General features: G+C 34.5%; 3 protein-coding genes across 3 annotated transcripts; 1 reads left to right on the plus strand and 2 right to left on the minus strand.

The window, feature by feature from the left end:
* The first annotated feature begins 5,524 nt into the window (after positions 1-5,524).
* Positions 5,525-6,463, plus strand: LOC129514919 (olfactory receptor 4P4-like). Its single transcript, XM_055333608.1, has one exon. The coding sequence runs from the start codon at positions 5,525-5,527 to the stop codon at positions 6,461-6,463; it is 939 nt and encodes a 312-aa protein (XP_055189583.1).
* Positions 6,464-9,956: 3,493 nt separating this feature from the next.
* LOC129514920 (olfactory receptor 4P4-like) lies at positions 9,957-10,898 on the minus strand. The gene has a single exon (XM_055333609.1). It carries the CDS (start codon positions 10,896-10,898, stop codon positions 9,957-9,959), a length of 942 nt encoding a protein of 313 aa, XP_055189584.1.
* Positions 10,899-23,210: 12,312 nt separating this feature from the next.
* Positions 23,211-24,194, minus strand: LOC129514921 (olfactory receptor 4P4-like). Its single transcript, XM_055333611.1, has one exon. It carries the CDS (start codon positions 24,192-24,194, stop codon positions 23,211-23,213), a length of 984 nt encoding a protein of 327 aa, XP_055189586.1.
* Positions 24,195-27,444: the final 3,250 nt, after the last annotated feature.

Raw genomic sequence — 27,444 nt, forward strand, 5'->3', positions numbered from 1 at the left:
GGAAGAGGAAGAGAGAGTCCCAAGCAGACTCTACACTGATCAGGGAACTCTACACAGGGCTCCATCTCACAACCCTTAAACCACAACCCAAGCAGAAACTGAGAGCCTGAGGCTCAATTGATTCCAACACCCAGGTGCCCCAACTGACACTTCTTAGAGGTAGGTAGGTGAAAGTAAATATTTTTTAAATGAAAGAATTGATACCATTTTATTTATTGTAATATTTTTCTGTTTGAACATTATGCACAATGTGTCCTTATAGTCCTGTGTCCCACATCTAGTAATCTCAGTGCTTTGGATACTGATGCATTAGGGAAATATAATTATTGACTTTGACATCACTGTTAGGGAGAAAATTAAGCAATGGTTCATATCTTTGGCAAAGTATACTGATGGGAAATTTTTAAACCCTCAGAGATGTTAGGTGTTCTATAAATATGTTTTCTCAGAATTTGCTTTAAATACCAATTTGATATCAAAAAGCATATATATAATATATATCAAAATACATCAAAATATAGAAATATAAATATCTAAAACTGTGTGTATTTCTATATATATATAGAGAGAGAGAGGGAGAGGGAGAGGCAAAGGTGAATATCAGAGAGACACATTTCTTTTTTAGAAATGGAAAAATAATATGCTAAAAATCTCAAATTTGGCTCAGTTTGCCAAATATATCTCTATTAATGATATGTTACAAGAGTTATTTCATAAGACTTTATGCAATTTGAGACATTATTGCAGAAGAATGTTAATTTTTTTTATTCTGACTTTATCTTAGATGTGAAGTCTCAGCTTACAACACATCTTTCTGCTGAGTTAAGTAGCTGGTAAGTTAAGTCTAGTTCATAAATAGATTAGTCATTTTACTTTAAAAGAGTACTTGAGTCATTCTGATTATAATTTATATCTAATGTTTCTAATAAACTGTTAGATGGGAAAAAATCCATAATCATTAAAATATGACTTTTAAAATTTGGGGAAAGCTTCTGTCTGTCTTGTCTTCTGTCTATAGCAAACCATGGTTGTAGTGAGCTTGAGATTTGTGTGTAGATGTTATCAGTGTCATTTTCTCAAGAGCTATCAAAGTATTAGTAGATTTATTTGTTTTGTCTTGTTTAGAAATTCATAAATGTAATCATATCATGAGCCTTTGATATTCCGTGGTCAAGAACAGTTGAATATGAAGAAGGATCTACTGGCTAAGCAGGTCCCTGAACTGTGTTTCCGTGAGGGGGTCTGAATATAAAACAATTAAGCAGTAAAATACCGATATGATTCTAAGACTGTGAAGAAGCAAATTGTATGGCAAAATTTTTGATCAACCTACTAAAATTTTTAATATCTGTGTGATATGTTTATTTTTTCTAGGTTTAATATAGATAATTTTTTTCTAGGTGAAAGGGGGATGTGAACATTCTAGTTATGTAGAGAGAGTGAATGAATTCAAAGGAAAGAAAACAAAAGCATTAAAGGACTGTCCTAAGCAAGATATTGATCTTCAGGTCTGTGGGCTGAAGATCAGCTGACAAGGAGGGAAATATTTTGTTTAAATGAGAGAATGTGATCCCCCATGTGAGAAACCCAGCCCTCAGGTAAGAAAGAACAGATTGTTCATGGTAGGGAATCTATGCTATGTCTTATCTACCTACCTTCATTTACCCTTGTTGAAATATTATGTGTTTTTAATAAGCTATTCAAAATTTGTAATAAAAATAATATGACATCCTTAATTTATATTTATGTCCACTGGTATGGCAAAATGTATAATATTAATGCTAAAAATATTTGAGCATCTAATTTTTATATACTATGTTCTGTACTAAGCTTTTACATAAATGAGCTCATTGAATCCTTATAATAGACCTCAGAGTTATAGTATTATTCATTTTATAAATGAAGAAAATGAGGTTACATGTCTTTTCCCAAGATTTTTCCATGAATTTTGGAGCCAAGATCCTATATAATTTTTTGTAGCTCCGGAACTTAACTTCTTAATTTCTAAGTCTCCTACCATTTTTCTATCTTGAGTACCTCCTGCATTTATAACATTATAAGAAGTTCCAATGAGGAAAGAAGAGCAAGTAGTAGATTTTTGAACATTGAGCTTCATATGCTTTATTTTATTTGAGTTTCACAATAATTCCGTAAGTTAGGCACTGTGATGCTCATTTTATGAAAACCAAGAAAATGTTTAAGGAAGTGGAGAATCTTGCATTTAAGTATCAGAGGTATGTTCAGAACTAGGATCGATCTCCAAAGTTTCTGTTATTTTCAATACTGTGAAGAGAAGGATAGTACCAGGTACAATTTCTCATCTGATCTACTTACTATTTCTCTAGGTCTTTGATCTTACATTTAGTAATTGTAGAAAGTGGCTAACATTTATTGAATATATAATACTTTTCAGGCACTTTTATAAGAAATTTCTCATTTATGAACTTTATTATTTCAAACACCACCCGACGTAGGTATTATTGCTACTTCAATTTAACAGAGAAGGAAACTGAAGCACAGACATGGTAATAAACTTGTCAATACTATATTTTCTACAGTTTCAATTTATCCAATGGAGCATGGAAGACATAATGGAGGCAGACAGGTGTTTTCCCCAAACTAATGGGGAATCAAGAGTCACACAGTCAAAATCTGGGGAGAGATCTTTCCAATTCCTTTATTGTATGGATGGGAGCCCCAAATCCTAGGGAATCAGCAATTAAGATCTACTGCTATAATGCATTTACCAGACAATTACCTGGAATGTAGTATAACTGCTTCTGTTTGACAGAACACAAAGAAATTAAATTATTTTCTAGGATCATATCATTTGTGTGGGCAGATTCTCTAAGAAGGTATGGGAGAAAAAGATGGAGCAAATCAAGCTCCATTATTATATTGTATTGTGTTTGGGGGCTCTGTTTTGAAATTAAAAGGGGTACACTTTTTTGTATGTCCCCAACCTAGGCAACCATAATTGATCATCACTTGATAAAATGTCCTTCAAATAACTTTTTGGAAAAGTTACTATTTTGAAAGAGTAGGTAATTAGAAAAAATAGGGAATAATTAAAAAGAAATGTATGTTGATCTTCATATCATTTCTTCATTCCATGCTGAGTCACAGTCTTGTGACAACAAAATTCAAAGTCCTGTAACGCTTTGGGCTCTGAGTCCTTTTTTTTTTTTTTTTTTTTTTTTTTTAATTCTCTGAGTCCTTATTTGTTTTGTCTGACAATGCAAGATCTTTGGTATTATTGACACAGAGAATTGAAATATTCCTTTTAATTTAGCAAACGAACAGAATTTGCAGATTTATCAACCATTCAACTAAAAGAAACCTGTTGAAAATCAGTGTACTTTTGTTTCTCAATAAATTCTCATTTAACACTAAATAATTTTCAGTGTGACCTCCTGGTCTTAGTTTCCTATAAAAATTTAAGTGGGCTTCCAGACTCTAGTGGGCATAATTCTTCAATATTTTAATCTATGAAAACCAAGAAAATAAGTAAGTGGAGAATCTTGCATTTATGTATCAGAGCTATGTTCAGAACTAGTGTTGATCTAAAGGATAAATGAATAGTTATATTTACAAAGATACCTTCAAATTAATTTTAATCATAAGCATTACTAATGTAAAATACACTTTTATTTACAAAATATACCTTTTTCTAAAAATAAATAGTTCAGGGATCCCTGGGTGGCGCAGCGGTTTGGCACCTGCCTTTGGCCCAGGGCGCGATCCTAGAGACCCAGGATCGAATCCCATGTCGGGCTCCCGGTGCATGGAGCCTGCTTCTTCCTCTGCCCATGTCTCTGCCTCTCTCTCTCTCACTGTGTGCCTATCATAAATAAATAAAAAAATAAAAATAAAAATAATTAAAAAAATAGTTCATGGTAAAAGTTTTGAACAATAAAAAAAGTATAAATTGGAAAATTTAAATCTTCATAGTGTAATTATCATGACATGGCCACTGTTAATTTACTTAAATATTTAATTAATTTCTCTTGGATATAGCATAACTAAATATAAATTGAAGAACTTTTGCACTTTGGATATATATGTCTTATAAAGAAGCAGTCCTGCACTCCTAACTAATAATTCTAAAGTTAAGAAAAGTAAAATATGTATATATATTTTTTCAACTACATGCCTCTTAATTAACATAAGTTTAATTTTACTTGTAGTAGAATAAATCCAATTCTATATAAAAGTAGAAGACATCAATGATGTATACACATGTTTTAATTCATTTAAAAATTACTGAACCAAGAATAAAATTTTATTTATTTTTTAAAAAGATTTTATTTATTTATTCATGAGAGACACAGAGAGAGAGAGAGAGAGAGAGAGAGAGAGGCAGACACACAGGCAGAGGGAGAAGCGGGCTCCATGCAGGGAGCTCGATGTGGGACTCGATTTCGGGTCCCCAGGATCACACCCTGGCTGAATGCAGCGCTAAACCGCTGAGCCCCCCGGGCTGCCCAAGAATAAAATTTTAAAACTAAGGTTGGTTTTCCTATAATCCCTCAATGGACAGAAATAGGAAAAACAGAACTATAGATACATTAAGCTAGAAATAACTCTTAAGTAATATAAAAGTTTCATGGAGTAATTTCTGTAGTTATTTCTTCTTTTATTTCTTAAAGATTTTACCTATTTATTCATGAGAGACACAGAAAGAGAGAGGCAGAGACATAGGCAAAGGGAGAAGCAGGCTTCCCTGAAAGAGCCCAATGTAGGACTTGATCCCAGGATCCTGGGATCACCACCTGAGCCGAAGGCAGATGCTCAACCACTGAGCCACCCAAGCATCCCAGTTTTCTTTTTTAAATCTAAAAATATTACAAGTCCACTTAGAAAAACAATTTCCTCTTTAGTTCTATCATGAATTACCTGATTAATGGTCAAATGGTTATTTCTAATATTGTATTATTCCCTTAAGCCTATAGCACACTGTTTGCTCTCAAGCTTTTTCTTTAGTTAATCTTTATTTAACACTGACTGTATGCCAAGCACTCACATGCCCCTCCACCATTTTTGTGGTCTCATTAGAAACCATCTGTTCAGGTAAATTCTATGGTTACCTCCAGTTTACATCCTAAGATGCTGCATTATGTTTCCTTAATATTAATTGAATTAATACTTAACACTATTTGCATTAATAAGCATACTTTGAACTTAGTATTTGAACAAATACTTAACACTATTTGATAGCTCTCTTTTTTTTTTTTTTTTACTTTTTATGAGTAGAATTTACTGCTTCCTCCCAAAAGAATTTAAATTTCACAAAAGCTAGGACTTTGTTTAATTCATCACTATATCCAAAGTTCCTGGAAGAATATTGGCACTAGATATTTGAAAGGATTTTATTAAATGAATGAATGATTTCAATGGATTAAAATGGCTAATGTCTTAAAACATGCATTAGGTGATTTTAATTGAATATTAGATTTCCTTTTTCTCATCAATGATTTGCTTCATTGCTTTTGTCATTTCAGATACCTTTCTGGAGCATCAGATCATGGAAAATAGGAACAATGTTACTGAATTTATTCTCTTGGGACTTTCTAAGAATAAGAGAGTCCAAATCCTCTGCTTTTTGTTTTTCTTACTCTGTTATCTAGCTATCTGGTTGGGGAATTTGATTATTATGGCTTCCATCACATGCAGTCAGCTAATTAATCAGCCCATGTATTTCTTCCTTAATTACCTTGCCCTCTCAGACCTCCTCTATACCTCCACTGTGACACCCAAACTAATGACAGACTTATTGACAGAGAATAAGGTCATTTCCTATAAAAACTGCATGACACAGCTATTTACTACACATTTCTTTGGAGGGGTTGAGGTCTTCATCATCACAGGAATGGCCTATGACCGCTATGTGGCCATCTGCAAACCACTCCACTATGCCATCCTCATGAATAGACAAAGATGTAACTCAATTCTCAGAGCATCATGTGCAGGGGGGTTTCTGCATTCCCTTGGCCTGTTTCTTCTTACAATTTTTTTACCATTTTGTGGACCCAATGAAATAGATCACTATTTCTGTGATGTATATCCTTTGTTGAAACTGGCATGCATTGATACACACAAAATTGGTTTCTTAGTCATTGCCAATTCCGGCCTGATGGGACTGGTGATCTTTGTGGTTTTGATGGCCTCCTACTTTATGATATTATATAATGTGAGAGCATATTCTGCAGAGAACCGCCACAAGGCACTTTCCACTTGCAGCTCCCACATCACAGTTGTGATCCTGTTTTTCGCACCTGTCATCTTTGTTTACATTAGGCCTGCCACAACTTTACCAGAGGATAAAGTATTTACACTCTTCTACACAATTATTGTCCCCATGCTCAATCCTCTTATCTATACACTTAGAAATACAGAGATGAAAAATGCCATAAGGAAAGTTTGGTGCACTGAAAGGTTTTGGAAAGGGAAACCAATGATTTGAAGGCTATTCATCTTTGGATGTGAATGGATATCTTCTCATCACACATCCCCTTTCTTTAATTCCTTACCGATGGAAAAAACAGTCAGAATATGTAAGGGCTAAACTTTAAACATCAGCTTGCCATTGGTGGGTTTCTCTTTCATATTCTTTTGCTGATATGCTTCACTTTTTTCATCCTTCACTAAGTTTTAAGGTCCATGAAAGTAGTTGATCATGCTGTAGGTTTTTCACTACTAATTTCCTAGCAGCCATCAAAGGGTATAATCCATTATTAGGTGCTCAAAAAATATTTATTAAATGAATATATAAACATCTTGTCACATAGTTCTGTTTTTCATCCCTCTTAGGAATCACCTTCATGGTTTAATGACCCACTTGGACATTAGACACCACCATTATGCTGATAGGTATCCTTCTTCACATATTTCTCCACTTCCATATACTTTGGATTCATACAGCCAAGAAGAAATTCCACCCTGGGTTCAATCAAACAAGACTCCAAAAAGTGTTTGGGTAGCAGAGATTAGTATGGCTGAACTCATGCTATTTTAACTAGTTTGAAATTCAATATATATGATCAAGGAGTAAACCATAACTAGCAGTCCCGTGGAAAGGAAGAAAATATAAATCCTTCAAAATTAAGGATTTTTTCAAAGTAAAAAATTTTCATTTACTATCTAAATTCATAGTTTTTTTAAAGATTTTATTTATTTATTCATGAGACACACAACACACACACACAGAGAGTTTGAGAGAGAGAGAGAGAGAGAGAGAGAGAGGCAGAGACACAGGCAGAGGGAGAAGCAGGCTCCATGCAGGGAGCTTGACATAGGACTCGATCCTGGGTCTCCAGGATCACGCCCTGGGCCGAAGGCATGCGCTAAACCACTGAGCCACCCAGGGATCCCCTAAATTCAAGTTTAAGATAACCTGAAAATGCTATGTGACATTAACTATAGAGTAGATTTAGTGATGGGGTAGATAGATGATGATGATGATGATGATAGATAGATAGATAGATAGATAGATAGATTGATAAATGATAGATAGATGATAGATAAGAGAGTGAGAGGAGGGGGATTGAATGGCACATTTAAGTCATTGTCTAATGGAATTTAATGGAAAGAAGTGAATCTTTGAGAAGTTGGATTCACTCATCCAACTATGTGGACTCGGAGTTTTTTTTTTTTTTTTTTTTTTTAAAGAAGACATTCTCTGTTGTATCTAGTTTGAAAATCTCACCTGATTCCATCTTCTACTCTTTCTTTTATACATGTTACTATCAAGAGTGAAATATTTGATCTGTATTTTATGAAGCTTTCTTTCTTGCTGACAAGCTTAAAATAAAACTTTGACACTTTGCCATCAGTTTATATAAAAATTATTTTTCTTTACCAAACTACTTGTTTGATGCTTAGAAAAATGATAAACCTCTGAATGTCAGTTTAGTCATCTATAAAATAAATCAGATAATTAGATCATTAATTCAAAGTTAGAGTTTTAGAGCTTTTAAAGAAAAAATACAATTATCTTGCATCGATTGAAATCTTGTTTATTATAATATTATTTTAACATATACAGTCATAAGCTACAAGAATCTTATGTATATCTTTATAAAATAAAAATTTCAAAGAATAAAATAAAATATTCATGTTGATCATTTTAATTTGAATGTTTCACAGAAATTAATGTACAGATATGAGGGATAATAGAAACAATAAAAAATTATGGTAAGCAGTTTCCATTCTTAGAACAAATACTCATTTCCTTTCAGTTTTACAATTACCTTTTGAGATAGTTAATATTTCTTCCATTTTACAGAGGAAGAAAAAGAGGAGGAAAGCATAGTTGCCTTTCCAGGATCTCTCAAGTAGAAAGATATTTTTCATCTCCATGCTTAATTATCAGCTGTTACCAACTTCAAATTTTTTATTTTGAGCATTAGGAGAAATCATTTGAATCCTAATTGTCATCTCTGTTATTAGTTTACTTTGCAATATCAGTTATATAGAATAAAAATCATTTTATTAGGCAATAAACTTAAGAGTTTAACCCAAAATCAAGTGTGAAAAATAAACATTGGTTCATAATTTTCTCACTGTTTCAAGAGTTACCTTTATTGAACCAGTACAAACTGACATGGATCATGATGTAGGCTACACACTAATTTTGCTAAATATTCAGTTAGGGTATCAACTGATCTAGTAATAGTTTTTGAAATTTTAATACCTTTACAAACATACCCCTTATAATGATAATTATCCAATAATATTTTTCTATTTGAACTTCTCTAAAATTTTTCATTGCACACTGTGCTATGAACTTTTATTTGTAGCTTCACTTATATATTCAGTTACATATTCGGTTTATGTTCATTTCTACCCCTAACCTGTGCAATATAATTCCGCTCTCCATTCCATCATTTTAGTTTCATGATGTCCAGTGAGTTCAATTTTACTAAATAATTAAGACAAAACTGTTATTTACTTCAATTATTTGAAAAGCTTTTTCAGTTATACAGATATCTGTAGATATCCAGATGTATAGAAGTTTCATAGAAATTGGAAATTTATAGTTTTCATTTTGATGGCAAAGGAAAAAATAAATTTAAGCATATTCTAGACCAAGTGGTTTCAATACTGGCATCTATATTTGTTTTTACAATCACATTGGTTCCCAGTAATAGTTAGTGGAGATCCTACAGTCTGCCACTAATCTTTCTACTGGGGCATCCACATTTCTCAGACATTTAAAAGTAGTCAAACATCCTACTCTCCTGACACAATCTAATTTTACGTCTGTTATGTCAGCACAATTATCTGTACACCCTCTTTTTGCACTCAAGGCTCAGTTTGGAGAATGAATTATATGGCTACACTATTTATCATCAATACAACTTTTTCATTACTATTTTACAGCAAATATTTCTATAATAAAATGCTGTGATTTTGAAATGATCTAAGTAAGTCATTTTAGAAAAACTTTTCCAATTTTTATAGAACCATTATTTCATACATAGTATTTTTATTGCTTAGACCCATTTTAAATAATTTTTGCTTTTTAAATTGTTGCAGTGAATATGGAAACTCATGAGCTGAGTGAAAAACATGATTCTAAGTTTCTGATGTTCCATTTTTATGAGAACGCAGAGATGACCCTTTATGTCTGGGATGATTAATGTGAATGCAGCTTATGTACTTATAGATTCATTCATGAATCCAAAATAAAAGGAGAGTAGAAAGGACACCTCCAGTTAGCAACTTGTGGATAAAGTTCAAAGGAAAAATATTTCAAAGAACAGTGTAATAGAACTTCAACGAGAAAATGATGGCTCAGATTACTAGGGGAAAATTTAAATAAGGAACCAATAAAGAAAGAAGAAAGTACTTCAAGATAAATTATCCTATTAATGCCGTGACACCAATGTCTATGCTTATTTTTCTTACAAAAAAGTTCATGGTTTTTCAAGTACAGTAACTATCACGTAAGTAGGTTATATAATGATTTGCCTTCCAATCAAACATGGTTTCTGGCACCACACTTTCCTCAAGGTATTTTTCATCTCCATGTTTCTTAATGTGTAAATCAGAGGGTTGAACATGGGAGCAATGATGGTGTAGAAGAGAGCAAACACTTTGTCTTCTGGAAAAGTTGTGGCTGGGCGAATGTAAATGAAGAGAACAGGCACAAAGAACAGAACCACAACTGTGATATGAGAGCTGCAGGTGGAAAGAGCTTTGGTGCGGCTCTCTGCAGGGTAAGACTTGATGGTGTATAATATCAATAAGTAAGATAGAACCAAGACCACAAAGGTCACCAAGCCCATCATGCCTGAATTGGCAACCACTAGGATCCCAACTCTGTAGGTATCTGTGCAGGCCAGTTTCAGCAAAGGATACACATCACAAAAGTAGTGATCTATCTCATTGGGGCCACAGAAAGGTAAAGTTATGGTAAGAAGACATTGGACAAAAGAATGCAGAAATGCCCCAGTACAGCTAGCAATGACTATGGCATAACATCTCTTTCTGTTCATGATGACGGTGTAGTGCAAGGGCTTGCAGATGGCCACGTAGCGGTCATAGGCCATCCCCGTGAGGATAAAGACTTCAATCCCCCCAAAGAAATGCATGACAAAAAGCTGCGCCATACAGTTAGTATAAGAAATCATGTTACTTTCTACCAGCAAGTCAGTGACTAGCTTGGGTGTCACTGTTGAAGTATAACACAGATCTGAGAGGGCAAGATTATTAAGGAAGAAATACATGGGTTGGTCAATTAGCTGACTGCATGTGATAGAAATCATTATGAGCAAGTTTCCCATCCAAATAGCTATGTAACAAAATAAGAATAATAGAAAGCATAAGTTTTTAACTTTCTTATTCTGGGAAAGTCCCAACAGAACAAATTCAGTGACATTATTAATATTTTCCATGGCTTAATGCAGTTAAGTCTCAAAGGTTTGCCTGAAGAAAAAAAAAAGATAAGTCAGCATAAGAAATATTGAACTAAACATGGTATGAATTAGAGGAAGTGTTGTAAAAATAAATTTATTTGTTTAATCAGTTTCCTACAGCACATTTTCAAGTTATAAAGTTTCAATTATAAGCTTTGTATAAATAGGCTTACCATATAATATAATAGATTAGGTGTTTTTTTTGTAGAGTGAAAAGAAATATTACTAATAGTCACACTTGTTCAAGTCATAAACAAAGATGTGCAGTCATCTTATGCAGGGGTTGCAAAAGTAGGCTTAGGGAGGGAGCATTTATTTTCCTGGACTAGCTCACCTGCTTGATAGGTTGAAATAGCCAGACTTAAATCCAAGTAAGTGAGATGAATTGTGCAATTACAAAGTACAATCCTGCCTTTATTTAAAATTCCATTTTTCTGTTGAATCACTAAATTCTCCACCTAAAACTTATAATACACTGTATATTAACTAACTGGTATTAAAAAAAACTTAGAAAAATAAATAAAATTCCATTATTATGATGGAATCTGCAATTTAAAATTTAAATTTTAAATATTGCATAAAAATCTTATTATTTTGATTATTGAGTTGTTTGCACATGAGGTTAGTAACTCACTTGCCTCACCCTAGTCCTGACCTAGTTGAAATCTCTTAATATTTACCAACATTATAGCAAGCAGTAATGAAAATATAATACCAGCTGAAGTCTAAGAGGCTGTGATATTTCTTTTGACCTAAAATAGATGTATGAAACAATAATAATAATACTTAATATTGAGAAAGAAAGATTTTCTACAAGACTAAACTAGAACAATGTATAGACATGAGTGGCACTCACCTGACATACATTGGACTTCAATCATTGTTTTTTCTAATAAAGGATTGCATTAAGAAATTATAATTTCACCATTTTCTCTTGTTTTTTTTTAAGATTTTATTTATTAATGATAGAGAGAGAGAGAGAGGAGGCAGAGACATAGGCAGAAGGGGAAGCAGGCTCCCCAAAAGGAGCCCAATGTGGGACTCGATCTCTGACCCTGGGATTACGCCCTGAGCAGAAGGCAGACGCTCAACTGCTGAGCCACCCAGGCATCCCTCCCTTGTTATTTTTTAAAGGTGACTGAATTTTTTCCTGTAGAAATAATGACAATTTCATAAAAATCCCAAGGACTATTTTTCAAGCTATCACAATATTCTCAGTATTTCTATAATCAGAAAAAATATATAGTTCTTTTTCAAAAAGAGCTTTACTTTAAACTGTATGCTCATTTTCAATTAATGTGCCAATATGTTTCTATGGGAATAGCATATCTTTAATCTTTTCCAAGAACCTAAGCTAATTTGTAATACTTTTTTCATATAGCTCTTAAAAAAAACATGATTCTCACAGGAAAAAAATACAAGTAGAAACATTTCATTAATTAATGAACAGGATAGCTTGAAACTCCTTCTGTCTCTGTTGCTCCTTCGGTCTTAACTAGATCTCACACTGGAAAGATGGGCATATAATCGGGTGACTTCCCGTTCCCTTGTTTCCCTCAGTTGAATGTTTCTTCTTGACAGTTCTCCAAAGTGTCATCAGATACCCAAAGAATTCATAATCATGCTATTTATTAGAACTTACATTTCTAACATCTTCATACTATTTACAATGTCTTCTTTGTTAATTTTAAAGTCACTGAATTTTATTTCATTTTATTTTTTTTTTGAGATTTTATTTATTCATTCATGAGAGACAGAGAGAGAGAGAGAGAGAGGCAGAGACACAGGCAGAGGGAGAAGCAGGTTTCTCCCAGGACTCCATCCCCAGGCTTGGGATCATACCCTGAGCCAAAGGCAGACAGAGGCTTAACCACTGAGCCACCCAGGCATCCCAAAGTCCCTGAATTTTAGATTTACAAGATCCTATTTCATGTTTATGCGATTTAAAGAGACAACTTGGTATCAGAAGCTACAAGGACTATTCTGGCACAAAGGCAAATTCATGAGCTATATAACTATAGTCAGTTTTCTTCACTTTCTCTTGGGCCTTCCTTTCTCTAATGTGAACTAAAATAATGCTTTCCTTCCCTACACTTCGTGGAGCTTTTAAAAATTTCAAATCAATTGCATGAAATAAGGCTTTAAAGATTTTGAGGGCAGAAAGAGAAATGAATAATTTATTTCTTTATTTAACAAACATTTTTTGAGTTCCTACCATGTAACATGCACCGTTCCAGGTAGTGTAATGGACTCTCTAAAACTAGATACAGGGACGCCTGGGTGCCTCAGCAGTTGAGCATCTGCCTATGGCTCAGGGATTGATCCTGGAGTCCCGGGATCAAGTCCCACATCAGGCTCCCTGTATGGAGCCTGCTTCTCCCTCTGACTATGTCTCTGCCTCTCTGTGTGTCTCTCACGAATGAATAAATAAAATCTTAAGAAAAAAGTTAAAAATAAATAAAACTAAATATGGAAGGCACTGACCCCCTTGGTGATGACATGAGAAAAGCAAAATAAAATTCAGAAACAAAATGGATCCAGTTATCTAAATATAGTTTTAAATATGGAAGTATTCTATAAATGCTCTCTATTTTTACTAATACCCACACAATAAATATATGAAATACAAATAGAAAAATCAAAACTGGCACTTCCTAATTTATTCAGTTAATTTTTGCAACAAAATCAATCAAAATTCTGGCAAGTACAGCCCATATGCTTTTGTAGGAAGCATTAACTATAATAGGCTTTCTTAAATAGGAGCAATGATAATTTTTTAAAGATATTTATTTATTTATTTATTTATTTATTTATTTATTTATTTGAAAGACAGAGAGAGGGAACAAGAGCAAGCATAGAGGAAGCACAATGGGAGAGGGATAATCTCTAGCAGACTCACCAGTGAGCAAGGAGCCCAATGCGGAGCTCAAGCCCACAACCCTGAGATCATGACGTGAGTGAAACCAAGGGTTGGACACTTAACCAGTTGAGCCACCCAGGTGCCCCTGGAGCAGTGATATTTCAATCGCAATTTTATATATATAGTCAAAGAGCTAGTTTAGGGGCTAAGCTTTATTATTATTATTATTATTATTATTATTTTTAATTTGAATTTACTTTACTATCTTAATTCATATGCCATGGGATCCTGCCCTTGCCTGGACTCTTTACCTTTCCTTTTCCTTAGAATGTGAGAATTTAACCAATTTTTTTTGATTTATTTATTTATTTATTTATTTATTTATTTTATTTATTTATGATAGTCACAGAGAGAGAGAGAGAGAGAGAGAGAGAGAGAGAGAGAGAGAGGCAGAGGCACAGGCAGAGGGAGAAGCAGGCTCCATGCACCGGGAGCCCGACGTGGGATTCGATCCCGGGTCTCCAGGATCGCGCCCTGGGCCAAAGGCAGGCGCCAAACCGCTGCGCCACCCAGGGATCCCCCCAATTTTTTTAAAGAACTTGAAGTTCCTATACTAATTGATTCTTTGATTTTGGGAAAAAAAAAAAAAAAAAAGAATGTATCAGGCAGCCCAGGTGGCTCAGCGGTTTAGCACCACCTTCAGCGCAGGACATGATCCTGGAGACCCGGGATTGAGTCCCATGTCAGGCTCCCTGCATGGAGCCTGCTTCTCCCTCTCCCTGTGTCTCTGCGTCTCTCTCTCTCTCTGTGTATCTCTCATAAATAAATAAATAAAAACTTAAAAAAAAAGAATGTATCCCTTTTTTGAAGGATAATAGGATAATAGACTTTTTTCCCCATCCTTATTTGCAACTAATAGATACTTCAAGGCACTGTTGGAATTAAATTTCAGGCTCCTTCCTGCTCTGAGTCCTCTCTACTTTCCGTTTGAAAAGGGGCATACAACAGCACCCAGGCTTCCCTTGTGTTGGACAGAGATATTCCACCTCTGTTTTAGTAACTCTTGTCTTTTTGTAGTTCATTCAATATACTTTGCTAAATTAACCTCTAAAATTTTGGTTTCTTATGTCACCCCATGCTTAAAAGCTACTCTTTTGCAAATATCTGCACCCCTATGTTATTGACCCATTATTCTCAATAGCCAAGATACATAAGAGACTCAATCAATAGATGAATGGATAAAGAAGATGTGTATATATACATACAAACATACATACATGTATACACAATGGAATAGTCTTAGACATAAAAGAGAATAATCTTGCTATTTACAACACCACGGAAGGACCTAGAGGGTATAGTGTTAAGTGAAATAAGTCACTTAGAGAAAGGCAAGTACTATATGATATCACTCATATATGGAATTTAAGAAACCATACAAAGAAAGGATAAAGAACTAACAAACAAAAGCAGACTTGAATACAGTGAACAAAGGAGTATTGCCAGAGGGGTAGTGAGTTGGGGGATGAGTGATATAGGGGAAGGGGATTAGAGCGTACACTTATCTTGATGAGCACTGAAAAATGTATACCATTATTGTATCATTATATTGTACACCAGAAACTAATAAAACATTGTAGATTAACTGTACTTGAATAAAAAATTTAAAAAGCCACTCCTTCTTGTCTACCTTTTAGCTCTTTCAATCTATGGAAATCTTTATCTCGTTAACCCTCCCTGAAATATTCTATGTATCTCATTACTAACAATTAAATTTGAACATCCGGGTAATTAATTTTCATTTAATTGGTTCAAGGTAACTCATCAGGCAGTGGCTGTGCCTTGTATTCTGCATGCTGTTGATACTTTGATATTATGGTCAGTGGATTAACTTTGGATTCATACAAAAGACCAGGATAGTGATCTGGCCATATGGTCTGGAGTAAGGTAATTAACTTGTCTGATAATTTTTCTCCCTTTTCAACATGGGCAGTTCTAATATCAATATTCCATAGTTGTGCAGTTTGAATAATCAGATACAAAGTATGCAATAGGCACTAATTATTTTCTCTTTCACATGGCTTTTCCTCATATCATTATGTAAAATTAGCTACCCCATATAGAAATAATAACACTGAAATGTTAATGAATAAAAATTCAGGCTCTTACAATTTATATCAAATAGATTGCTATTATCAGCAGTCTTGCACAGACACAAGAGAAATAATGACAATATCTAATATTATTTAGTGCTTACCATACTCTACAGGCGGTTCTAAACCTTCTACATGTATTCAGCTATGAATCCTAAAGGTCCTAGTGATTCTTTTATTATTTCTATTTTGCAAAAAAGAAACCAAGTCTCTTTACAACTTGGAAAAAAATACCGATAGGTTCTAAAGACCAATTTTAGGCATATTTTAATTCTTTTTTATTATCTGCCTACTGAAAAATTTGGTTGTCAAGTTCAAATTATTCTTAGAATTATTCCAGGGGCATATTACTATTTTTGTTATTTCTTTCTGTACCCAAGCTGTCTCACTCAAAATAGTCAAGGTTGAGCTACATTTTTGCCAACAGCTTCAAAGTTTTCTCCTAGTGCCAAGTACCCCCAGTCTTGACTGAACTAATTTTATTTCCTTTCTGTCTTGTTGTTTACTCTTTTCCCATTCCTTCTCATTAGATTTGCTCCACATTGATGTGTAGGATTCTCTGATATTTAGGTTTTCCAAATCACAACAAATCATATTTTTAATCACTCACTGTACATACAGAGTAGCAAAGGGCATGGAATAGTAACATATTTCTGCTCTAGTGTATTCCTTTTGTTATATTTAAGTTGTACCTCTTTTCTCTTTACTTTTCTTTCTTCTGCTTAAAATTCAAGTTGCTTTCTTGATTTATCGACCAATTCTTTTTCAGATATATCCTACAGACAACATGAATGGTATTATTATTTCCTTCATGAATTTCCCAAAATCATTCCAAAAAAAAAAAGGTCTGCTTCAGGGATCCCTGGTGGCTCAGTGGTTTGGCGCCTGCCTTTGGCCCAGGGCGCAATCCTGGAGTCCCGGGATTGAGTCCCACGTCGGGCTCCAGGCATGGAGCCTGCTTCTCCCTCCTCCTGTGTCTCTGCCTCTCTCTCTCTAGGTCTATCACAAATAAATAAATAAGTCAATCTTAAAAAAAAAAACAAAAAAAAGTTCTGCTTTATTTTGACATCTGCTGAGGGACATAAAATCAATCATTCATTGAATTGTACTAATGTAATGGAAAGTTATGTTATAAAATATTTGCAAAACTTGAAGAGGGAAAGCACCTATAAAATAAGTATATTTATAGATAAAAAGTAAATTTATTATATATATACGCTTTTAAAAATTTGAAAGTCATGTTTATTTACTATAGTTTGGTTGGATATTTACTTACCAGGTGATTATCTCATTAGATAAACTTCATTATCTCTGAGTAAAAGGTGGTGTTTGGTGTTTTCCATACAGTCAAAATAAATGCTTAATTTTGCTGTTGAAGATAATGAATTTCACCACACCAAGCAGCCCATGTGAGTGAGTCTTGATTCTAAGACTTTCCTATTTCCCTCATAAGCAAAGCATTCTCTCCTGATCTTTGAAATTAAAACGAAATAAAATCATCATTGGCATTTATGTTGAAAAATGCTTTTGTTTCTTTTCTACCCAAGGTTGTAAATTCATTGGTTTCAGCATTGGAAATGTGTATATATATATATATATTTTTTTTCTGTTTAATTTCCAAGTGTCATTTAAAGTAGATTACCTGGGAGATTATAACCCCAAACCCTCCCTCACTTTGTCTATGGGATGAGATATTTCCCAAAAGAAAAGTTGGCCAATATCAGCTGAAAATGGCTTAGTTCCTTCTAATCCTTAAAAATAAAGTTATGCCATGGTTCATAACTTTTTATACTCTGAGGAGTTTGAGCCCAAACCAAGAGTTCACTTCTATTCAGTATTGAGAGGCCATAAATCATGTGCTTTTTATTTTGAAACAAATTCTGAGGAACAGCAGGAAATATTGTCTCAACAGAGGTTAAACTAGAAAATTTCATTGAAGCCTACCGCCAGGTTTAAAGTCTGCTTTAGTGCAGAATAAATTAATTGAACAGTGGGTGGCAAACTTCTTCTGTGCCACTTTACATCCAATGGCCCTACTTCCTCCTCTGGCCCCCGCTTGGCAAACAGTTTCCATAGACTTAACTCTGGGAGTAGGTGTAAGTTTATAACACTTCCTCCCACAAATACTGCAATGAGATTTGTGTTAAATAAAACTTTGAAAATAAGAAATAAAGTTATTTTTTATTATTTTAAGAAATAATTTTCTTATTTTCATATATCATCTAAATATCTAAAATAAATAAGATGTTTTTACAACCCACACAATCAAGTACAAAGAGATATACAAAGGAAAACATGGTTAAAATAGATACAAAGGGATGCATAATGAGTGAAGCTTGAGTTGCACATAATAGCACCATTGACCCTAGAAGAACATGAGCTTGAACCGTGTGATTTAATTTATATGTAGAGTTTTTTCAACAAATATAGTACAGTATTATAAAGGTATTTTCTCTTCCTTATGATTTTCCAAACAACTAGCATATTTTACTGTAAGAATACAGCATATAATACATAAAACATGTATAACATGCAAAATATGTGTTAATCGACTGTTAATGTTATTGGTAAGGCTTTTGGTCAATAGTAAGCTATTAATAGTTAAGTTTGGACAGGGAGGTGGAGGTTAAAAGCTATATGTGCCTCTGATCCCCACATTGTTCAAGGGTGAACTGTAGATTATGAAAGGTATAACTGAAGGACTTCCTGGTCTGGATGAATTATTTGAGCAAAGACTTGAGGCAAACTGAGCATGTCTGAAAATGATGCATAGGTTATGATGAGGATGCTGACCCACTTAGGAGAGAAGTGAGGTATTTGGTTGTATCAGGGGAATCGTAGTCGAAATAACATTGAAAACTATAGAACTGGTTATTCTTTCCTGTAGAAAAAAAAATATTATTTGTAAGTGGAAGAACATATAAGTTAGTAATTTGAGAGAAAACTCTTACAGTGCTTCTATGATAGCAAATTTGACCTTTTGTTGGAAAGAAATTTTTCTTATTTTCTACACACCACACACAAAAAAAAGATACTGATTTTCCACAAACAACATTGATGTGTTGGGATTTACAATGATTGTGGAGCTTGAATGGTGTGCGGGCAATACAAAATTACAAGGATTATGAAGTGGTCTGCCTTCTGTTGGTGGCATCAGAAGCCTAATATAAACTATAGGGTAGTTATTACTTGATCTACACAATTTAAGGTACACCATCAGGATGAGAGGTCTTCTCTTGCAGCTCATTCTCCAGAAGCCAAAACACAGACTCTGATGAAACTGAAGCCATGGGATTGAACATAGGTATGGCAAAGCTGTAAAGGTAACAGAAGGCACAGCCCCTGTGGTCTCTTATGTCAAACAACAGAAACCTAAAAAGAAAAACAAAACTGAAATCTAAGATAGTGGTGTTTGGGGTTGAATCAGAATTTTGAGCACCCAAATGCCCTGAAACCTCTGCACAAACAGAATTAACTTCCTTCACCTTTCTAGAAAGGAACAGATTCTCATAGCCTGGAGATGAATTAATAACTTCACCTGAGTTGTTTCCTTGCAAAATGATGCTTATTTTCTTAAGGTCTCATAGGCTCAAGAAATTTTGATAAAATTTCATCTCCTTTCTCTCAGTCAATACCCGTAGCTTTATGGGGAGTTGGCCAAAGCAGAAATACATGATTGTATCGGTTTATATTTAGTTCCTTTTGGCACTAACAGAAATGGAATATTGTGGCATTAAAGCCCCAAATACAAAAGTCTCAAAAAAAAAAGATAGGGGTTAAGGAAAATCTTCACAGCAAATCTTCAACCAATGGATTTGGCTGTCTACTTTGTACACACCAAGAGATAACTAGAGGCATAGATCTATTCCAATTCATGGCAGTTGCTAATGGTTTCACTTGTGTTTAGGGATTCCGAATGTATGGGTACTAGGTGTGAATATATGAACAAACCTCATGGACAAAATATATGGATAAACCTCATGGAGTTATACAAATGCTCACTACATGGTATATATTGCAGAGGAAATTCTCAATGGTGGTAGACAAGATTATATGTTTCATGGATCTCAGCCATCCTCCTTTCTCAGCTACCCAAGTTCTAACACATTAGTCAAGGTCTAAAGCAGCCATAGTGTGGGGCACCCGGGTGGCTCAGTCAGTTAAGCATCCAACTCTTGGTTTTAGCTCAGGTTGTATGATCTCAGAGTCATGAGATCAACCCTAACATGGGGCTCCAATCTCAGCATAGAGTCTGCTTGAAACTCTCTCTCTGTCTCTCTCTGCCCCTCCTCCACTCTCTCTTTCTAAAATAAATAAATAAATAAATAATCTTTTAAAAATCTTAAAAATCAAGTAGTCAAGATGGCTTAGGAAGCACCCTATGAAAGCTGTTGTTAGGGGTGAAAAATGTGAAATTTACCTCATGAAGGTTCATTTGGCTTCTGTTAACACTGAGTACCAAATGTTTGTAGTTATGACCAAATTTAGTGTGTAAAACAACTAATTTATCATGTACTTGGGTTCTATGGATCAGAAATTTATACATAGGATGGCTGGTCTATGCTCCATGATGTCTGGGGTCTCCTAGAAAATTCAAAGGCTGGGAGTGTTCACTAGCTAGCAGCTGAAATTATCTGGGACTATTTTGATTTATAACTCTGGCAGTTGATATTGGCTGTGGACCCAGACATCAGATGAGCTGTTGGCCATAAATTCTACATCTAGTCTCTACATATGGTCTCTCCATATGGACTAGTTAGGAAATATTGCTGTGACCATCTTTGGAGGCTACTGTCTGTCACACCAACATTGAGTGCCCAACATGTACACTCTTCAGAGAGATACAGTACTCAGTCCTGTGGTGGCAAGTTGATTATAGTTAAAACCTTCCATCATGGAGAAAACAGAATTTTTCTTCACAGAAATAGACATTTATTCCAGATATGGATTTGTCTTTCCTGATTATAATATTTGTATGAGCAGCACAATGCATAGACTTATGGAATGTCTTATTAACTATCATGACATTTCACTTAGGACTGATTCTGATCAAGTAATCAGAGTAAAAGAAGCATGGTAGTGGACATACACACATGAATTCATTGATTCTACCATATACTCTGTTATAGACTAAATGGAGTTCCTGAAAATTCATATATTGAATACATAAATCCAAGAAAGTCAGCACGTGAATATTTAGAGATAGGGCCTTTAAAGAGGCAATTAAGTTAAAATGAGGCCTTTAGGGTGGGCCCTAATCCAGTGTGACAGGTATCTTCAAAAGAAAAAAATCTGGACATACAGAGTAAGTACCAAGAATGTGTGTGTACAGAAAGAAGGCCATGTGAGGACACATGGACAAGGCAGCCATCTATTAAGCCAAGGAGACAGATCTTTGGGGAAACTAAACCCACCAATACTTTGACTTTGGACTTCTAGACTCCAGAACTGACAGAAAATATATTTCTGTTGTTTAAGCCACCCTGTCTGTGATATTTTGTTATGGTAGCCCTAGCAAACTCATCCATACACCATTTCTCTACAGTAATTGATTAGATAACAATGAAGAAAGGCTTACTGAACAGAGTTGCTAACTGAGAAATAGCACCTTGAAAAACTGGAGTTTTAACTTCAAAGATGGTTGACCAAGATTTTATTCCTCCCATAGCCATGATAATCAGTTATAGAATCCTATGGAATAGAAAGATGTATATGCAAATATCTCTTTTATTATTATACTAAAGTCCTCTATAGAATTTTTGCTTCCTGTGCCAGCATTTTTCAGCTCAGCTGGCATCTAGGTTTCAGTTATAGAGGTTCTGTTTTCATTAAGGGGCACAAAAATTGTTTTATTGAATTGGAAATTGAAGTTATCACTTGAATACAGAGGGCTCGTCATGCCTCTACTAAACCAAAAGACAAAAGGGGGCTAGATCAATTGGTATTGATAATATCAGATCTATTTGTCTGACACAGTAGAGCATGAATGATCAATATCTGGAATGCAGAACATCTCTTAAAATTTCCATAACATAGCAAAAGTTAATTTTAAAAAAATGGCAGGACCATTAAAGATTCAGAATTTCAGGAATGAAGATTTGGTTCACATGAGTAGATAGTGCACCCCAATAATAAAGGTTAGCCCGAAATGAAAGGCAAGAATGATGAGGCAGTGGAAGAAATAAAGGTATAAATATTAACTAATTCTCAATATCAATTACAGAAAAAAAAGACACTTGTAGCAATGTATTAAGTAATTTTACACTCTGTTCTTAGGATTACAGATTTTTGGGGAAGGATTATACCTGAACTAGAAGAGAAACTAACATTGAAATTAACTTTGTCTAGAATGTTGAGGATGATACTTTTCCTTCTGGAAGGAAGAGAATGGGACTACATTAGTAGAAGCATCTTGTTCAGTGAAAGGATGAAGATAATCTTCTTTCTTAATCAGGTTCAAATATCATACAGAAGAGTGTTTATGAATGCCAAATACTCGTGTAACTGGTACCCTCAGCTCAAAAACCTACCTTCACATGCTCTGCCTTGAGATGCTGGGAGTAAAATCTACCAATATTTCTTATCTACCAATTGGTTTCCTATTAGTTTCTGTCAATAGCAGCATACTCTTGTGATAGTGGAAGTCAAGAGGAGGTAGGAAAAGACTTCATTACATGTTCAAAATAAACTATCAATTTAAGGAGGACTTGGGACAGGTATGTGAGGAGAATAGAGTAACAATGATATGAAAAAAATAAAAATTGTCCAATTATCAATAATATTGTAACAACTTTGTATAGTAGCAGATGATAATTAGACATATTGTGGGGATCATTTCAAAATGTATAAAAATATTGAATTGGGATGCCTGGATTGCTCAGCAGTTGAGTGTCTGCCTTTGGCTCAGGGCATGATCCCAGATTGCCTGGATTGAGTCCCACATCGGGCTTCTTGCATGGAGTCTGCATTTCCCTCTGCCTCTTTCTCTGCCTCTCTCTCTGTGTCTCTCATGGATAAATAAATAAAATCCTTAAAAAATGAATAGGAAAAAATAAAAATAAAAATATTGAATCACTGTATGTATACCTGAAATGAATAGGATATTGTATGTCAATAATATTTTAATTAAAAATGAAATAAAAACATTTTTTAAAAATAATACAATTGTCCAATCAGAAGGGAGTCTAAGAAAATGCTAAAGATTCTGAGCTCCAATCTGGGGCTAGCTAGCTTTTTGCAATCACTGTACATTCCTTGTATATATCATTTCTTATTAACTTAGGGCTCAGGGTGGAATCCTAAAGTGAAATTCTGGAATGCTTTTAATATGAGTTCCCTCCCTTCCAAAAATAAACGATGACACCACACTTTCCTCAAGGCATTCTTCATCTCCATGTTTCTCAGTGTGTAGATCAGAGGATTGAACATAGGAGCAATGATGGTGTAGAAAAGAGCAAACACTTTGTCTTCTGGAAAAGTTGTGGCTGGGCGAATGTAAATGAAGAGAACTGGCACAAAGAACAGAACCACAACTGTGATATGGGAACTGCAAGTGGAAAGAGCTTTGGTGCGGCTCTCTGCAGGGTAGGCCATGATGGTGTATAATATCAGAAAATAGGACACCATCAAAATCACAAAAGTCAGCAGAGCGATCAGACCTGAATTAACAATTACCAAGAGACCAATTCTACGTGTGTCAGTGCAGGCCAGCTTCAGTAAAGGATACACATCACAGAAGTAGTGATCTATCTCATTGGGGCCACAGAACGGGAGGAAGATGGTGAGAAGGAACTGACTGGCAGAGTGTATAAACGCCCCCGTACAACAGGCTGTGATGATTGCATTGCATCTCTGTCTGCTCATGATGATGGTGTAGTGCAAGGGTTTGCAGATGGCCACGTAGCGGTCGTAGGCCATCCCTGTGAGGATAAAGATCTCAACACCGCCAAGAAAGTGCAGGATAAAAAGCTGTGTCATGCAGTTACTGTAGGAAATGGTCTTCCTTTCTGCCAGTAAATCAGTCATTAGTTTAGGTGTCACTGTTGACGTGTAGCAAAGGTCAGAGAGTGAGAGGTAATTAAGGAAGAAATACATGGGTTGCTCAATTAGCTGACTGCACATGATAGAAATCATTATGAGCAAATTTCCCACCCAAATAGCAAGGTAGCAAAATAAAACTAATACAAAGCAGAGGATTTCCATGTTCTTGTTTTGAGTCAGTCCCAAGAGAATAAACACAGTGATGTTGTTCCTATTTTCCATGATCCACTGCAATAAAAATGTGTAACAGTCCCCTGAAAAGACATAATGTACAAGTCAATGTCAGACATGCACATGGAGAATATGGATGATGAAACTGGTAACCTGAAACCATATTTAATAGATATGATCACAGAACTTTAGAAAATAAAATCTGATATTTAATGATTTTTTTTTTCTGATTAGTCTCATGAAATTTCTATAAGTCAATCTTTCAGGACATTTTGTTTGATCTTAACATTAATAAAAATGAGTGAATTCAATCAGTAAATTTTTTAAAAGTCTAAAAATTACTATTGACTGCCAAACATTTTCCAATTCTAAAGGAATATACAACAAAGTCCTTGAAAGGGATATTTCTCTGGGTTCTTACAAACTCAAATTTGTTAAAGATGCAAGAATAAGTTATTAAAGTTGTTAAATGATATAGAGGCAAATGGAAAGCTTGACAGTGCTCACTAGTGGAATCTATTCTTCAAAATAGTTACATACTTAGATAGAAAATAAAACTAAAGATTTATATGAAACATATATATTTACAAAGTAGAAGATAAAAAAAAAATCTCTATAGGAGACCCCGGAGTTGGTTTGAATAATTTTTCAATTGCTTGTTTATCTTTTTCTTAGTGATTTGTGACAGTAAAATGATGATGTTTTATATGGAAAGTTTATTTTTATAGGCACATCAATACAAATCATATATTTAAACAAACCACAGAATAAAGCAATAGTTAAATCCAAAAGGAAGAAGAGCAGAAGGCAATTTTACCTTTGTGGTTTTGTTCTTAACTCAGTGTATCATAATTTGCAAGTCAATTTCTTCACAGTGCTTTGAATAATAGTATGACTTTCTTTTCAATATTTGTTCAATGCATGCCTTTTGCCAAACCCTTAAAGACTCTTGATGCTGCATAATTCAAAGAAAAAACATATGGGAAAAGGTTTATATGAAGACAAACAGTTGGGACCCAGGTTCCAATACTAATAATACCAGTGTGTGAATTTGGATACAAATCAATTTTTTAAAATTTAAATCATCTCATTTGTAAAATAAGAAAATCTGACAGAACTTTACCACAGAGTGGTTGAGAAACTCAAACAAATCAAGAAATGACCCTTGCTTTATTAACATTGGAGTATTAATTGCTGATTTTTTTTTAAATTAATTTTTATTTGTGTTCAATTTACCAACATACAGAATAACACCCAGTGCTCATCCCGTCAGGTGTACCCCTCAGTGCCCGTCACCCATTCACCCCCACCCCCCACCCTCCTCCCCCTCCACCACCCCTAGTTCATTTCCCAGAGTTAGAAGTCTTTATGTTCTGTCTCCCTTTCTGATATTTCTCACACATTTCTTCTCCCTTCCCTTATATTCCCTTTCGCTATTATTCATATTCCCCAAATGAATGAGAACATACACTGTTTGTCCTTCTCCGGTTACTGTGGCCAAGTTCAAAAAGGGTGTTGCCTGAGTTCTTCTCTGGGATTTTGATGGAATCTTGTCTCACATTTAGATCTTTCATCTATTTTGAGTTTATCTTTGTGTATGGTGCAAGAGAGTGGTCCAGTTTCATTCTTCTGCATGTGGATGTCCAATTTTCCCAGCACCATTTATTGAAGAGACTGTCTTTCTTCTAGTGGATCGTCTTTCCTCCTTTATCGTATATTAGTTGAGTATAAAGTTCAGGGTCCACTTCTGGGTTCTCTGTTCTGTTCCATTGATCTATATGTCTGTTTTTGTGCCAGTACCACACTGTCTTGATGAACACAGCTTTGTAGTACAACCTGAAATCTGGCATTGTGATGCCCCCAGATATGGTTTTCTTTTTTTAAAATTCCCCTGGCTGTTTGGGGTCTTTTCTGATTCCACACAAATCTTAAAATAATTTGTTCTAAGTCTCTGAAGAAAGTCCATGGTATTTTGATAGGGATTGCATTATACGTGTAAATTGCCCTGGGTAACATTGACATTTTCACAATATTAATTCTGCCAATCCTTAGTGTTAGTGTTACCAAATCAGTAAAGTTGCCAATATTGACGCTCAGAAAGTATGACTCCCATGTAGAAAATGAAATTTTAATATTATAAAATTATTTTGAGCAGGAAGGTAACTTTGAGATCTGCACTAACCAAATATCCTAGTTCCAAATAGAAGGGATTTTAATTAAATGTATACAGATAATACAGGGCACTTGGCTGCCTTACTCGGTGCATGTAAATCTTGGTTTGGGGATTGTGAATTTGAGCCTCACGTTGGGCATACAGATTACTGAAAAAAATATAAAATTGTTTAAAAAGCTAAAAAAAGTATATAGAAAATAGAATGAATAAGGATAGCTTCAATCTCTTCATCATTTAACAATTATATTAAACCTACAGGATTTGATATGTGAAAAGAGTAGTTTAGTTGTGGTTGACCTATAGCTTCTGCTAACTTAGTTTGAGCCTCAGGGCTAATGAAAAAATAACAGAACTGATAACCACATGACTGAATTATTTTTTTTCTATGAATTTTGACCTCAAAATGCATCACCAATACTTACCATCTTTCTTTAAAATTTGTGATATGTCTTCTGACTTAATCTTGTAGTTATAATTTCTCATCAATTAATTATGAAATCCTCCCCTCATCACTCTCTTTTAGAGATTAAGAACCCACCAAATACAATATTCCTTTGCAATGGGGCCTTAAAACAAGTGAATGTATTTCATTGGTATAATTTTAAGATTTAGAATTAGCTTAGAAAGGATGATTAAAAAAGTTAGGTTTCATGCTTCCAATGACACTATGTAAATTTCTTCTTACCTATAAGTAAATATACAGTCTTTTAGAAATAATACTTAAAATACTGGCTTGGCCAATTCTTAAAGTAATTGCTTGTTCATTTGGATGGACATAAATGAAACCATTTCTAATCATATACGGTGAAATAAACAACCACCTGAATTGTTTTTCTTCTTTCTCTCCTCCAAAATTAAACAAGAAAATTTTGCTTCATACATGAGATTAATCCTCAGTAGAAGCTAGTTGTTAGAGTATGCAGGTAGAACCAGTCATTCTGTCTTCTTTTGATACCAAATTAATTTTCCAACTAAATAAATGTGTGGTCTAACCGCCTAAAAAAACAATACTGCTAAATATGGGGCTTGATTTCCAATTTTCTCCATTCTCAAGTCCACAGATGTTTAATTTCCCTATTTTTTTCATTTCAGTGTCTCCAAACTTGTGTGGTTCACCAAGTATAGACT

Source organism: Nyctereutes procyonoides, unplaced genomic scaffold, assembly GCF_905146905.1.
Source record: "Nyctereutes procyonoides isolate TBG_1078 unplaced genomic scaffold, NYPRO_anot_genome, whole genome shotgun sequence".
Lineage (NCBI taxonomy): Eukaryota > Metazoa > Chordata > Mammalia > Carnivora > Canidae > Nyctereutes > Nyctereutes procyonoides.